General features: G+C 41.6%; 1 protein-coding gene across 2 annotated transcripts in view; it reads left to right on the top strand.

Annotated features, from left to right (window-relative positions):
• Positions 1-16,184, top strand: part of kcnq1.1 (potassium voltage-gated channel, KQT-like subfamily, member 1.1) — a 293,916-nt gene that overhangs the window by 194,093 nt on the left and 83,639 nt on the right. For both annotated transcript variants that reach the window (XR_003935077.1, XM_030130954.1), the window contains exon 10: positions 5,990-6,128. Coding sequence is in view for 1 of the 2 variants with exons in the window: in XM_030130954.1 (XP_029986814.1) it covers positions 5,990-6,128 (139 nt within the window). In the remaining variant the exon portion in view is untranslated. The remainder of the gene's footprint in view (positions 1-5,989; positions 6,129-16,184) is intronic.

Here is a 16,184-nt window from a genome sequence, read left to right as displayed (position 1 = left end):
CCTCATAGATCTTGGTAACTTCAAACGTACAGAAACAGGATTAATAATTTTTGAGATAGGAAATGGGCCTACGAACCTGGGTGCCAACTTGCAACTCTCGATCCGCAGAGGAAGATGCTTAGCCGACAGCCAAACCCTCTGGTCCGGATGGTAAACGGGAGCGGGGCTTCTCCGGGAGTCAGCCGTGGTCTTGTAACGGCCCGACGCCTTCAGCAGGGCTTGTCTAGCTCGAGTCCAGGTCCTCTTGCATCTATGGATGAGAGCCAAGGCCGAAGGCACGCCCACCTCCTTCTCCAGCGAGGGAAACAATGGCGGCTGGTAACCATACACCACATGAAAGGGTGATAAACCTGAAGATGCACTGGGCAGAGAATTGTGGGTGAACTCCACCCATAACAACTGGCGGCTCCAGGAGGCGGGGTTCTGGGAGGCCAGCACACGGAGTCCCACCTCCAGGACCTGATTAAGTCTCTCCATTTGGCCGTTGGTCTGAGGGTGGAAACCTGAAGACAGACTGACAGAAGCACCAACAAGAGAACAAAACGCCTTCCAAAAACTGGCAGTAAACTGGGGCCCCCTATCGGAGACCACGTCTCTGGGGAAACCATGCAGGCGGAAAACATGGTTTAACAGCGCCTCCGCTGTTTCCTTAGCCGAAGGCAGTTTAGGTAGGGGAATGAAATGCACCATTTTAGAGAACCTATCCACCACCGTAAGTACAACCGTGTTACCATTAGATGAAGGTAACCCAGTCACAAAGTCCAAGGCGATGTCCGACCAGGGCCTCTTGGGAACAGGCAACGGACGCAACTCCCCCATCGGAGCCTTATTAGAGACCTTGCTGACCGCACACACAGGGCAGGCAGCCACATATTCAGCGACGTCCTTTTCCATCGCTGTCCACCAGAAGCGTTGTTTCAGCACAAACTAGAGTCCTCTTCACTCCAGGATGGCACGCCATCTTAGAAGCATGGCCCCACTGGATCACCTGAGAACGGAGGTGAGGAGGAACAAAAAGGCGGTCTGGCGGGACGCCATCCGGAATTTCACAATCGTTAAGGGCCTCCAAAACCAACTTTTCCACACTCCACTGAAAAGCCCCCACCATACAGGAACTGGGCAGAATAGTCTCAGGTTCAGAGAAACATGTGTCAGGGGAAAACACTCTGGAGAGAGCATCAGGCTTTCCATTTTTAGAGCCTGGACGGTAGGAAAGAGTGAAATTAAAGCGAGTGAAAAACAGAGCCCACCTGGCCTGACGAGAGTTGAGGCGCTTCGCTGAGCGCAGGTACTCCAGGTTTTTATGGTCTGTCCAGATGAGAAATGGCACGTCCGTCCCCTCCAACCAATGGCGCCACTCCTCCAATGCCACTTTAATGGCCAGCAACTCACGGTTTCCAATATCATAGTTCCGTTCAGCAGATGACAGTCTCTTGGACAGAAAGGTCGGAGGCGTCGACTTCCACCACAAACTGTAGAGTCGGGTCGGGGACGGACAGGATAGGAGCCGAGGAGAACGCCCCCTTAAGGCGGTTGAAGGCCGTATCCGCTTCAGTATTCCACCTGAACACAGACTTAGAAGAAGTGAGAGCATGCAGGGGGGCAGCCACGCTGCTAAACCCCCGGATAAACTTCCTGTAGAAGTTAGCAAATCCTAGAAATCTTTGAACATCCTTCCGGGACGTTGGAGTTGGCCACTCCCTGACAGCACTAACCTTTTCAGGGTCCATCTGAACGCTTCCTTCAGAAATGATGAAGCCCAAAAATGACACCGAAGGCTGATGGAATTCACACTTCTCTGCCTTGACGAACAGTTGGTTAGTGAGGAGTCTTTGGAGCACCTGTCGCACATGCTGAATGTGTGTTTCCTCGTCTGGGGAAAAAATCAAAATGTCATCCAAATAGACAAACACAAAAATATTCAACATGTCTCTGAGTACGTCATTGACAAGGGCCTGGAAGACAGCAGGGGCATTGGTCAGACCAAAGGGCATCACCAGGTATTCGTAGTGGCCACTAGGGGTGTTAAACGCTGTCTTCCATTCATCACCTTCCCTGATTCTGACTAAATGGTAGGCGTTACGAAGGTCTAACTTGGAAAAGATCTTAGCACCATGCAATAGTTCGAAGGCCGAGGACATTAGTGGTAAAGGGTATCTGTTGCGGACTGTAATATCATTGAGCCCCCGGTAATCAATGCAAGGCCTAAGTGACTTGTACTTCTTATCCACAAAGAAAAATCCTGCTCCTGCAGGCGACGAAGAGGGCCTAATTAACCCATCAGCCAGGGACTCGTCAATGTACTTTTTCATGGCTAAGTTTTCCGGTCCAGATAGAGAATATAACCTCCCTTTAGGAGGAGACGTACCAGGGCGTAAATCTATGCAGCAGTCATAAGGACGAAGAGGAGGCAGAGCCGTAGCTTTAGACTTGCTGAAAACCTCCTTTAAGTCGTGGTAACACGACGGAACCTTCTCTAGCGCAGGAAAATCCTTATTTTCCTCCAAGGGGACACTAACTGGGGCTACAGAAATCTGTGATGATTTGGGAGGACTAACAGGCAATTCAACAAACTTGCAACGAGTCTCACAATCTTTACTCCACGAAATAACCTCCCCTGTGCCCCAATCAATAAATGGTTCGTGAGTCTGTAACCAAGGGTAACCCAGAATTAATGGCTGAGAGTCAGAATTATAAACATGAAAGCTAATGTTTTCAGAGTGCCCATCCAGGAACTGCACAGCAACAGGTTCAGTGCAATGAGTAATGCGGTAGATCACGTGATCGTCCAAGGCTCGGGCTTCCAGCGGACCCTGAACCGGATTAGTGATGAGACCCAGTTTAATAACCAGGTTCTGGTCCATAAGGTTAGCGTCGGACCCGGAATCGATCAGGACGGGGTGCTGGAGAGACAGAGAGTTAGAACACAGAAGAACCACAGGAAACGGACGAGTGACAGTGGATAAACACACAGTTCTGCTCAACAGCGACCCCTCACCTGTCTTGGCATCCGGTCTAAGAGTACAGTTAATGACTCTGTGTCCACTTTGGCCGCAGTACAGGCAAAGACCCTCAGTCATGCGTCGGCGACGTTCTTCAGCCGATATATGAGTCCGTCCCAACTGCATAGGTTCCTCCCGGTTACCCCCAGTCTCTGTCACCGGAAGGCGTGGCGTCTCACGACCAGGTCCCCTACTGGACGGAGAGTTGACCTCTGGTTCCATAGATTGCCAAACAGACTCCTGGTCAGCGACCCGGATGGCCTCGGTTATGATGTCGTCTAGGGAGTGAAGCTGTTGACGGAGCACCATCTCACGGCCAACAGAGCGATTAAGGCCGGATAAAAATGCAGTGATCAGGGCCTGGTTATTCCACCCTGATTCTACTGCTAACGAACGAAAGGCGCTCACATACTGCCTGATAGACTTTTCTCCCTGTCTGAGCCTCAAAATCTGGTGACCAGTGAACTGGCTCCGAACCGGGTGATCGTATACCCTCTTAAGTTCGGATACCAATGCCGAAAAAGACTGAACAGCAGGAGAACCTTGTTCAAACAGAGCGTTAAAGTAACTGAGAGGGGGACACTCCAACAGGCTAGCCACGTAGGCAATTTTAACAGAATCTTTAGCAAAACGAACAGGTTGCGAATCAAAAATTAACTGAAGTTGTGTAAAAAAGTCTCGACAGGTGTCGGGATTACAAGAGTACTTAGATGGTGCCGGAATGTTCGGCTCAGCCGAGTCTCGAACTGGCGGGGCGGTAGCCCGACTCTCGCCTGACACAGCTGCAGCCGCAGCTTGGGTACTAGTGAGCAGGGCCACCTGAGTAGTAAGCTGGTTCATCTTGTCGAGGAGAGTATGGAGAGTTTGGTCATGTCCCCCTAGCCTGTGCCCCTGGGACTGAATAGCCTCCTTGACCTGTGTGAGTTCTGCTGGATTCATATTTTGGCCAGTTTGTACTGTGATAACGTTAGCACAAACACAGAATCCAAATGCAGAACTCCGACAACAAAAGTTAGTTCCAAAAGGTTTATTGTTCACACACAGGTGAAAAAATATAATGAGTGACAGAATCTTGAGGATAATGGTTGGGGATTTTCTCCTCAGATTAGTCCTCCGGATCGAGGGCAGCAGCCCGTCTCCCCGAGCGGTGTTAGGAGTCTTTTCCCCGACTGGGGAAAAGCAAAGGGAGGTCAGGGACGGAAACAGGTCATACACAGGCAGGCTAACAATCGAGCAACAGGACATAAGGACTAGGCAAACTCACGTACCGGTAGTCAGGGCGAGAAGGTCAAAACCAGATCAGATGAGGCAGACAAAACCGACAGGGATCAGGCAGAAGACGAGAAACCGAGGAATCCAAAACAGGTCAAAAAACAGGCAAGCAAACGAACAAACGAGGTCAAGTACGCTGGTCTGAACTACTGGAGTTACAAACTGGCGACTGACAAGGGGAAAAGACAGGGTTTAAATACACAAAAGGGAGGGAAGACAACTAGACACAGGTGGAGCAAATCAGGGCGGAGACAGGTAATCAGGACAGAGGTCAGGGAGAACGGGGAAAAGGAAGTAAAGACGACAGACAAGACACATGAGGGAAAACTTAACAAAATAAAACAGGAAGTGACACACAAAACATAAAAGACAGACAAGACCAGACTATTGTCTGGCAGCAGGTATGACACACTGGGTCTGTATGTGTTAAGGAAGGAGCTGGACTGAGGATTGTTGGAATGTCAGAAATGTGAGAAAATTATTAAAATGTTCAATGTTCCCAAAGAAAGACAAGAAGAGGTTCAGATACTTCAGCCCCTGTAAAGCATAACCCAGTGGTTCCAGCCTGTTTAGGCTCCTGAGCCCATTTGAACAGCACACATTTATGGTGACCCCAGAATTTCAAAACAGAGACTTTTTTTTTTTTTTTGCTAAATTAATTTGTTTTTGATCATGTAATAGTTTGCTATACTATGTTGCAAATAAACGCTAATTTCAGAGGACATTTAGTCTGTATAATGTCTGTTATTGTGGACATTTAGTCTGTATAATGTCTATTATTGTGGACATTTAGTCTGTATAATGTCTGTTATTGTGGACATTTAGTCTGTATAATGTCTATTATTGTGGACATTTAGTCTATATAATGTCTATTATTGTGGACAGAGGCAGTAAATCCAGGTGTAGATTACTGCACAAAGGCTCAGGATCTGTCCAGTCAGTCCAGCTGGGATTTACAAGGAGGACAATTAATACTGAACAAACAAGAACTGAAACTATGAATGATGAAAGAGCTGCAGCATCTGAAACTGACCACAGTGAACATGTGACACAAACAGAACCACAGTTTGTCATGTCTGTTACGGGCTGGGATTGTCTCTGTCAACTCACCATAGACTTTTTAGTAAGTTTTAATTTTTATTTTTATCAGTTACTAGATATTTCAGGCGACCCCACGTGGGGTCCCGACCCCAAGGTTGAAAAGCACTGGCATAATATGATTAAAAGATTGAAGGAATGAGGCTCGTGCTTTTTATCCACTGACACACTTCCAAAGTTGAACCCTCTTTGACCCCTCAGACCCCACAGCATCCAGAACCATTGTTCCTCTGGACCTGACAGAACCACATGGGTCAGGAGGAACACTTCTTAAGCTCCACAATATGGACAGACACAAATATGAGAGAGTGACTGATATCTCTGGGTAACGGAATTGACAGTTTTACGGACATTAAAGACCCAAAGAATTGTCCCTTTATTGTTTGTGACTTCAATACAAAACCACATCCATGTGTCCTTCATCTGACAGCAGAGATAGGAAACTAAAGTGGCTTCAACAGCTGCACTGTGGAGCTAAAAAAACACTGATTGCAAAGATTTGGCTCCTCAGCACATAACAAACTGCCATCATCATTTTTCTTACTCATCCACTTTGGACGGGCTTGGGTTTCTCAGGAACATTTTGTAGAGCTGAAGTGTTTGCATTTTTTGGGCAGGTAAAGATAAGGAGGAAGCTGAAGAGCAATGACAAGGACAACGGTCCAACATCCCCCACAATTCCCAGCATCGCCTACGACTGTGTGTTGGATAGTGGGAGGGAGCTGAGCTCAGATGTTTACAGCACTGTGGGCACAGGTACAGACACCAGCGCACACACTGCACAGCATTCACACTCTGAATGGAGCACAGGACACCAAAGTATCTACACTGTAAAAAAAGTCTGCAATTTAACTGCATTTTACCATTTATTCTACAGCTTTTCCCTGTATTTGTAGGATACAGGAAAATATCAATGAAATGACACAAACAGACTGTGAGTTTACATGTCAAATGGAAAATAACAGGAAAAAACTGGAACTGTGAAGAACCAAAAAAATTTAAATTTTTTAAAAGATTTTTTTTTCTTTTTTTCACAGAAAAATACAGTTCAAATACATTTGCAAATGTATCATAATTTCACAAATATTTCTTTTCTATTTCTGAGATTAAACTGTTAATTTAAAGTTTAATACTGTAAAAAATAATAATAAGAGATAAAATTATTGACAGTTAACAGTAACAGAAGTATTAGTTCTGTCAGTTGAACCAGACTTGTTTGTTAATTGACAAATATCTTGTGTAATTACAGGAGGTTTCACAACAAAACTGTTGAATAAATGTATTTTTGAGAATGTAGAACATGTATAAGCACTGATAAACTGTCCAAATACAGTTTTTATCAGTGGATTGGACAACTGAGTCTCATTTAGGGATGTAACGATTACCAGTAGGACGGTTAGTATTAGCGTTTAAATTCTAATTATAACTGTGTTTGATTACCGCACTGTTAGGGGAAAAAAACACCTCTGTAAAGATCTGCTTTAATGTTAAATATTTGAGTATAGTTTGAATTTATTACAATTTAGATTTTATATACACTACCAGTCAAAAGTCTGGACTCATCAGATGGACCACAGATGGACAACCAGTGGAAACTCCTCCAAGACTGTTGGAAAACATTTCAGGTGACTACCTCATGAAGCTCATCGAGAGAATACCAAGAATGTGCAAAAGCAGAAATAAAAGCAAAATGTGGTTATTTTGAAGAATCTAAAATGTAAAACATGCTTTGAGTTGTGTCACACTTTTTTTAACTACATAATTCTGTATGTGTTCATTCATGGTTTTGATGCCTTCAGTGAGAATCTACAATGGATATAGTCCTGAAAATAAAGAAAAAGAAAGTGAGTCCAAACTTCTGACTGGTAGTGTACCTAATATTTGAACCAATATTCACTTTTAAAGTCTTTGAAAAGGTTCATTAAACATCTGTGTGTTATTTATACAATAAATTATATACATTTTTAAGATCAGATTTTAGATTTTTTGGTGTTTTTTCTGTCCTTTTATGTTTTTATAGTAGGTTAGACAGCTGATCTAGATGAAGTTGTGCTGAAAAAACAGATCCAAACATGGGTATAGTAAACATTTGTTTCTATAGTATATAAAGGCCAAATCAAAAGGACTGAAAAACAGACAGAACAGACTCAGACCACTAAGGGTTAATATTGGAATGTTTCTGACACAGAAGGGACATTGTGCCAATTATTTTATTTTATTTTATTTTATTTTTCAAAATACAACTTGGTTAAATTCTTTCAGTGTGTGTATTAGGACTTTTTGAACATTTTGAGCACAATTTCAACAATACCATGATAATAATGAGAACCATGATCATTTTGGTCACAGTAACTGTGATATGAAATTTTCATATCGTTACATTCCTAGTCTCTTTGAAAATTATACATATATATATATATATATATATATATATATATATATATATATATATGAAAATATTCATTATTAAACATTAAAAAGTAAAAAAAATGCAAGATCTCATGTAAAGTTAGGGCAAAAAACTGTATTTTAATTATGGAAAATTACCATATTTTTATGAGATGGTTATTTTCTGTTATTTAACTGTATTTTTTCGGTGCCCCTGCTGCCAGAATATTGCCGTTTTTTTCCTTTTTTTTTTCCTTTTTTTTTTTTTTTTTTTTTTTTTTTACAGTGTACTATATATTGTCACTGAGATCTGTGATAGTAAGTAGATTAGATTGAGTTTATTTGCACATCCTCATGCAAAAGCCAGTGTGAATAAATATTAGTAATCAAGCTAAGGATGAAGCTCAGCATACAAAGAGGATGACTAATGCTATTCTGGCTTCACACACATATTTTTGATGAGAGAGATCAGTTGTCGGGTTGTAGCTACAGGAGGGAGGTAGGATGAAGGCTATGCATAAAAAATGGATGAGTGGACTTCAGTGAAAAAAAAGGGAGTTTTCATTTAAGAACTGTCCTGTAGAAAATACACCATCAATCAATAAAGTGGAGATGAGAGTGGTGGTACAGAGTGTACAACGTATCATCCAAATCAATGCCTGCTACTATGCAACATCTATATAACACATCTGTTTATTGATTACAAAGAACCTTTTTGGACATGTGTTGGTGTCTACACAAAACAGCTACAGGGACGTGTACTGGAAGAATCAATGAGCAGAATGCAGTTCTTCAGACCCATCAGTCAGTTGTTCCACAGAAGTGAACGTCCAGTAGGAACTGCTGGTTGTCTGTGTGTCTGCTTCTGTATCTGCTCTGTTCCAGGGACACATTTTACAGTTTGATTGGGGTGAATTTTTGTTCTCTCATTGTCTTATTATGTCCAAGTTGCAAGGTTTAAACTTAACCTTTACTGGTTTGTGTTGATGCACCATGGAGGAAAGACAAAGACAACGTTCTCTATAATGTGGGACAAGAACTGAATGTTGAACATCCACAATAATTTAGAACGCAGCAGTTGTAAAACAACAGAGTGATGTTTTGTTTGTGTTTTCATCCTCTGACTTCATGGCCCTGTTCTTGCTAATGTTCTCTCTTCCTTCAGTGTTTCATTTCAGTCTTTTATGGTTGTATAAGTTGCCACAATGACACGTGGCCGTTGGTTATTCTGTTGGTGTTACAGCGACAGTCAACAAAAACACATCACTTTGAAAATTTGAAAGTATTTTACTGCATATCGTCTGAAAAAGACACAAGATGTTGCTAAGGAAAGTATGACTTGACTCCTGCAGAGGTAACTCCACTTTCGTACCAGTGATGAAAAACCAGTGGTTACACATAAGATGCAGTTCCACTGAATGTGTGTGCAGTGTTTGTGCGGATAACTCAGACTGTTGTGTGTAAACAGAATGAATACAACACAATGGAACAGACACACAGACTGGATGGACCCCAGAGCTGTGTCCTCGTCAGACCAGGGCCTTTCTGTGGTGACTTCACCTGTTCACTCCACCCAGCCTGAATGTTCTGGGCTTGGCCCCTCCCCCTTACCCCTCCCCCTCCATTTTGCGCATACATATGAATGTTGTCCTGATTCTCATTTAGACGGAGGGAAAGGGCTAAGGCGGGGGGCGCTGTAGTCCTCCACATGTTTCAGGACCACACTATGAACGGAGGGGTGGGAGGAATTTCCCATAATTCTGTTCGAATCATTGGTAAGATGGAGGTAAACACAGCAGTGTGATGAAAAAAACACACAAATGTACGGATTTTCTTTGTAAACAACTGAATCATTTGATCAACGGTTTAATACTGTTTCAATGTGTTATAGATCGTATTTCTGCGGTTTATAGTCGATAGCCGTAAAAACCAAAGCCCATGGAACAGAGACGGCTCCATCTGCTGACGGCCTGACGAAGACTTTCACAAACTACGTTTTCACATCTGTTTATAGCGGCATCGACGACTAATGATGACGTAACCGGTCGTGAAGGGTTGTCCCATTTCACAGGGGAACGTTTCAAGCCCTAACCCTGCAGCTCCGTTTCAAGGGGTAGTGCCAAGGGCAAGAGCCAAGGGGGAGGGGTAAGGGGGAGGGGCTAATGGGTGAACTGGGTTTGGGCCCTGTAGTTTGTCCATGTTCTGAAAAACAGGCATCCATAGGTACCAGTACAGACTAAATCTGGAGTTGGTAAGTGCTAATGCTAATGCTAGCTGCTGAGTGTATTAGCGTGGATAAAACATAGACTGAATTTCCTTAACCTTACTTTTAATCTGAAAATGATCTGGCATGTCATTTCTGAAGAAATTAGGGGAATCATAAATAATAATAGATGGAACTGAAATATTCTAAGTCCAGACCTTCAGCGTGGGGAGCTTCCTGTGTGGAGTTCACATGTTCTCCTGGTGTTTGTGTGGGTTCTCTCTGCGTCCTCCCACCATCCAAACACAAAGAGGTGAATTAGTCCAGTTTAAAAGTACTGAAGTCACAAAAAAGTCTGTTAAAAATATTTATAGGGTGGATGTAGCTAAACAAATACAACATCTTTATATGCTCAACTTGAATTGTCCAAAAATGTGACTTCAGATTCAGATTTATTAATTGTCATTCAATAAAAACATCCCAGATGCTGTTAAAGAACAAAATAGCAAAATGCATGGCACAAAATAAAAACAGAAAAAAATCCTAAAAACACCAACTACAAACAACCCACATATATGATAAAATATTAAAAACTACACTAAAATAAATGAACCAATAGTAAAGATAAAAAATAAATAGTGCACCATGGAGGGGTCACTTCAGTGCTTTTCACATCAGGGTCTTCAGTTGTCCATGGGTGTGAATGTGAGTGAGTGTTCCTCCATATCCTTCTGACACCCAGCAATCGATTTTTGTCCTCTGTAGGGGACAAAAATTTGTCAGTTTTACTTAAAAAATGCTGTCCATTTCAAAGGACATTCCATTAAAAAAATAAATAAATAAAAATAATTTTAAAAATGTACCTGAAAAGACTGTTGCATTACGCAGCAAACAAGACAATTGTTTAATGTAAAAAAGCTCAAATTTTCACTTTCCTGGGTCTCAGGAGGACATGTTAGTCCTGCAATGAACTGGCGACATGTCCAGGGTGAACCTCGCCTTCGGCCGAAACACGACCCCTGGAGGATACAGCGATGCAGACGATGAACGAAAACCTTCAACTATTCAGGGCATAGAAGAGGGCAGATGTGATGAAGAAATCAACAAGAGAAGTTCCATCACAAGAACAGCCTTCTCCAAAATACACAAAACATTTATAAGACTGCAAATACTCCTGCAAACCACAATTTGAATCCTACACTGGTCAGCTTTATCGTATGGAGCAGATATGAACAATCTAGAAGCACAGGAAAGATGGAGTAACAGCCTTTGACTGGTGGACATACTGGACATCCTGAAGACTGATGGGACAGAAGGAGTCACCAACCAGGAAGTAGTCGACAGAATTAACACCAGACAGCACCTCGTTGGAACCGCTGGAGTTTTCATTCTAGTTTAGTTTTATTTAGTTTTGACCTTTTTTTTCTCTAATTCAGTTCGTTTGAGTTTGTTTTTACAGCAGGTTTGATAGTTTTTATTAGTTCTTGTTATTTTCTAAATGCTTAGTTTTAGTTTAGTTGTAGTTCAGTTGTAGTTTAGTTATAGTTTAGTTATAGTTTAGTTGTAGTTCAGTTGTAGTTTAGTTGTAGTTTAGTTGTAGTTCAGTTGTAGTTTAGTTATAGTTCAGTTGTAGTTCAGTTGTAGTTTAGTTGTAGTTCAGTTGTAGTTTAGTTATAGTTCAGTTGTAGTTCAGTTGTAGTTTAGTTATAGTTTAGTTGTAGTTCAGTTGTAGTTTAGTTGTAGTTTAGTTGTAGTTTAGTTATAGTTTAGTTGTAGTTCAGTTGTAGTTTAGTTATAGTTTAGTTGTAGTTTAGTTGTAGTTTAGTTATAGTTCAGTTGTAGTTTAGTTGTAGTTTAGTTGTAGTTCAGTTGTAGTTTAGTTGTAGTTTAGTTGTAGTTTAGTTATAGTTTAGTTGTAGTTCAGTTGTAGTTTAGTTATAGTTTAGTTGTAGTTTAGTTGTAGTTTAGTTATAGTTCAGTTGTAGTTTAGTTTAGTTGTAGTTCAGTTGTAGTTCAGTTGTAGTTCAGTGGTCTCTTCTTCTCTGTGCTCCTATTCAAATCAATCCCAGACAGGACTCTGCTGCTTTAGTCTCCATGTTTCCAGGTAGAGTGGGGACCAGAAGACGACTGGAAACCACAAGTGAACACAAGTGACGGAGCAAAAAGTGTCAGATGGCACCAACAGCTAAAACTGCTCAAGCGAAATAAATCAATTTCACATCAATCCAACATCAACAAAAACGAAAACGAAGGGAATTTTGTCCATAATTTTTCTCCGTTTTAGTTAGTTTTGTAAACACACAATACAGTTTCAGTTAGTTATGGTTTTTGTCTTTTAATTATAGTTTTCATTTGTTTCATTTAATGAAAATGTTTTTAAAGTTCTAGTTTTCGTCATTTCGTTAGTTGTCGTTAACGATAATAACCTTGGTTGGAACTATCTAAATCAAAAGAACTCCCACTTTTTGGCCACATCGTCAGACAGAACAGCCTTTAAAGAGTCCTCCTCCATGGTCAGGTGGAAGCCAGGAGAGGAAGAGGACGACCAAGGACGACGTGGGCTAACGTCAGCCAACGGACAGACCTCACCTACAGCAACACAATAAGAAGGACAAGAGGCCGACGGCGCAGAACCGTGTATCTAACCCTTCAAGGACAGAACACCATCATAATTAAAGGAAATTTGTTTTCATTCACATTGTCATGAGTGTGCTTGAAAACACTTTGAATAAATCTTCATTAAATGTCCTCGAACATCTATGTACCGATACTTTCTATGAATCCATGAGTGAATCAGTAGATTTTGCTGAAAGGCAGATCCACAAAAGGAGCTGCTGAGCGACACTGTCTGTTTACTTTCAAAGGAGATCATTACAGACTTTTCTGTCCGTGACATATAAACATCTCACTGGCTCCTTGTCTTTCTCATGCTCACTTACATAACCTTATTCTTTTTTACACCAGCTGGTAACCTGAAAAGTTGCCAGGATACGTGACTGCAGTGCTGCCACCGACAGAACTGTGGAAAGGGCTTTGTTTTCCCATCGGCCCCCGTGCACATGCACACTTTCATTTGCCCATTCGTACAGATGCATGCATGCCTGCTGTCTTCATGTTTGATTCAACTTTGTGTCTTTGTTTTGAGGATGAACCCATCATACGTGTTCTGTCACCGTGCGTCTTCCATCTCCAGCGTGCTGCTTTTAACTATGAATCATGGAAGTACATTGCCACATTACCATCTGCTGTGTGGTTGGATTGTCTGGATGCACAACGTGGAGGTGGCTTAGGCATGTGCACAGTTGTCAGGCCAACCGTATTTTCTAACGAGGGGTTTCGAAAAACATAAGCTTAGTTTTTCAAAGACACAAATGTCAATCTGAGCTGCTGTTGCCTTTCTCTATGTGTGTTTACATTATGGAATTCTCTGTCATCCTACTTTTTATGCTGTTACACATTATTATTATATGATTTTAATAGTATATCCAGTAGGCCTGTAACGGTACACGTACTGAACCGTTTGGGTTCACACCTGTTCAGTTCAGTCCACAGCTGAACCCAAACAGCACAGTATGATGAGAAAAACAAAAAGGAACGAAAGACGTTTGATGCAGAACTTTTAATCCACGCAAGTTTCACACGGACATATGGAAGGACGCGCACATTGACCTGAAATTCCAAACAGCAGCTGATGTAAAAAAACAACAACAACAACAAATCTGATGTGAACCTGGGAGGACCAGACTGCAGACCCTCCATCAGTCCAGTCCAGTTTGGATCAGTTCAGGTTCAGGTGAAAGACAACAACCAGGAAACAGATGCTAATAAGATGGACGTTGTTTGGCCCCAAGGAACTACGGTAGTTCTACAACACTGACACTAGCTCTGTCTGTGTCTCACACACACACATACACACACACACACACACACTGTATAACAGAGGAATAGAACCGGGAGTTGGACATTGACAGAATTTCAACTTTCTTTCGTTTCATGCCAGCGTTAGTTACATTAATTATGGACCCCCCCCACCCCCCGGCTCCGACCAAAAAAAAAAAAAAAAAATCCCCCTAACAAATCGCACCCTGCACACATGCACACATACACACAGTGTCCTAAACAGTTTGTTCTCTGTCCTAAAATAAATAATTTGGTTCATTTTTTGTTGTCAGTGTTTCTCTTCAGTTTGTTTCAACAGAATTCCAGTTTACCCTCTTGTTAATGTTGCACTTCATGTGGAATTTTTTTGTTGGTATTTTTCTGCAGAATGTGAACTGACAGAACTGGGATTAGATTTGTGTTGTTTGTTCAAAACTATCTGTTAGAGAAAAGTGCAATACTAATGTTTCAAATACATTTAGTAATATGAATAATTCATTTTATTTTCTATTTGATTTATAGCAGCAGAATTATATTCCTGTTTTTCTATATTCTATTGTGTCCAAAAATTAGGGGAAAATTTTTCAAAAATTCATAAATGTATTAAAGACATTCTGAGGGGTTTTCTTTCTTCCCGTACCGAACTGAAAAAAACAAACAAAACTGAACCATGGCTTTGAAAACTGAAAACGCACCGAACTGAAAATGTAGTGTACCGTTACAGGCCTAATATCCCGAAAAGGTTCTTTATATGAGCTAGTTTACATTTTTTGCTCATAACATTATATTTACGTTGCATTAACCATTATGTCCTTGTTACTAATAAAGTTGACGTCTGTCCTGTCAGTACCACCTGGTCCAGATAATAAACTTTTGTTACCAGGTATAAGTGTGGTTTGTGCCTCACCACCAGAACACTGTATTTATATACAAGTGTTTATTCACATGTGATCAACATGTCAGGCTCATTCCACTGTGGGAGCTGCACAAAGTGGATAATGTGTTCATCAGTGCATAATTGTGTGGGAGGCTGTGGTTCACACTGCAGGGTTGGGTATGCCATCCCCAGCTTGGGTTATTTATCACTCTGCATGCAAAAGTAAAAATGTATGATATGAGAGCAGCCAATCCAATACACTATTCATTTTATGAACACATGTCTTTAAGTTTGTGTTCCAGGAGCTGCAGAAAGCATCAGAATACCTCATCAAACGTAATAAAACATCCAAAAATCCAAAGGTTTAGGAAAGATGACAAACATATTTGGTGGTGCGTCAGTTTAAGTACGATCCCTGCCTCCTTAAATCCTAAGAATCACACTGAATAATTCCACTGTTGTCAGCACCATCAGTTCTACCTCTGTCGCTCTCTCTTTTCTCCTCCTTTCCTCTCTGTCTTTAACCCTCTCTCTCCTCCTGTCACTCGTCCATCCTCCAGGTCTCTGCTGTTACAGGTCCTTTTCTTCCTCTGTCTCCTCTCACTAGTGTTCACTCCTGTTGGATTCTGTCGGATTCTGTAAATCGGCTTCAGTCTGGTTTGGACCGACTCCATATGTAAAGTGTCATGAGAGAACTTCTGTTATGATTTGTTGCTATAGAAATAAAATGTGATTTGATTTGATTCTGTTATCAGACTGAATATGAACAAAAGGAAATGAACCAAGAAACTTACCAACTCCAAAGTGAGCTCAGGAGTTCACATCAAATCTGGCAGAAAAGTGGAATGAAAACATGCTCTCACTTCCAAATCAGCAACAAAAGGATCATGTTGATAGTTACCCCCTTCAGTTAGCTGCCATTTATATTAAAACAATTCTCCATCTCCCATTACTGAAGAACTATTTAACAAGAAGCACCATTTCAATCACATGAACTTCACTGTCTTTGTTCTAAATGTAACTTGTGGCTCACAATGACATTGAACTGTGGTTACTAAACCTACTTAAGCCCAAGTGAACATTTGTACCAAATTAGAAGAAATTCCCTCAAAGTGTTCCTGACATAACTGTGTTTATGAGAGTGGACAGGCCTGGGGGGGGACTTTTAGACTGGTGCCAGACGTCAAACACCACATTTAACTTCAGTTTTGTGTCTACAGTCTAATACAGTGTTTCTCAACCTTTTTCGGACGAAGCCCCACTAACAGCATCATGAGCCCTCTGTCGGCCCCCCATCCCCAAAAACATTTTGGACTGGGAGGGGTAACTGTAAAAATACTGTGACAGACCAGTATGTGGAGGACTCACCTCATCGTTGCCCACCTCCCCCCTGGTCGGGATGGGAATTGATAAGAATTTAACGATTCCGATTTTGCTTATCGATGCGATTCCTTACCGAGTCTCT

Source organism: Sphaeramia orbicularis, chromosome 3, assembly GCF_902148855.1.
Source record: "Sphaeramia orbicularis chromosome 3, fSphaOr1.1, whole genome shotgun sequence".
NCBI classification, from domain to species: domain Eukaryota; kingdom Metazoa; phylum Chordata; class Actinopteri; order Kurtiformes; family Apogonidae; genus Sphaeramia; species Sphaeramia orbicularis.
Note: the sequence above shows the minus strand (reverse complement) of the source record. Positions and strands in the feature narration are given on the sequence as shown.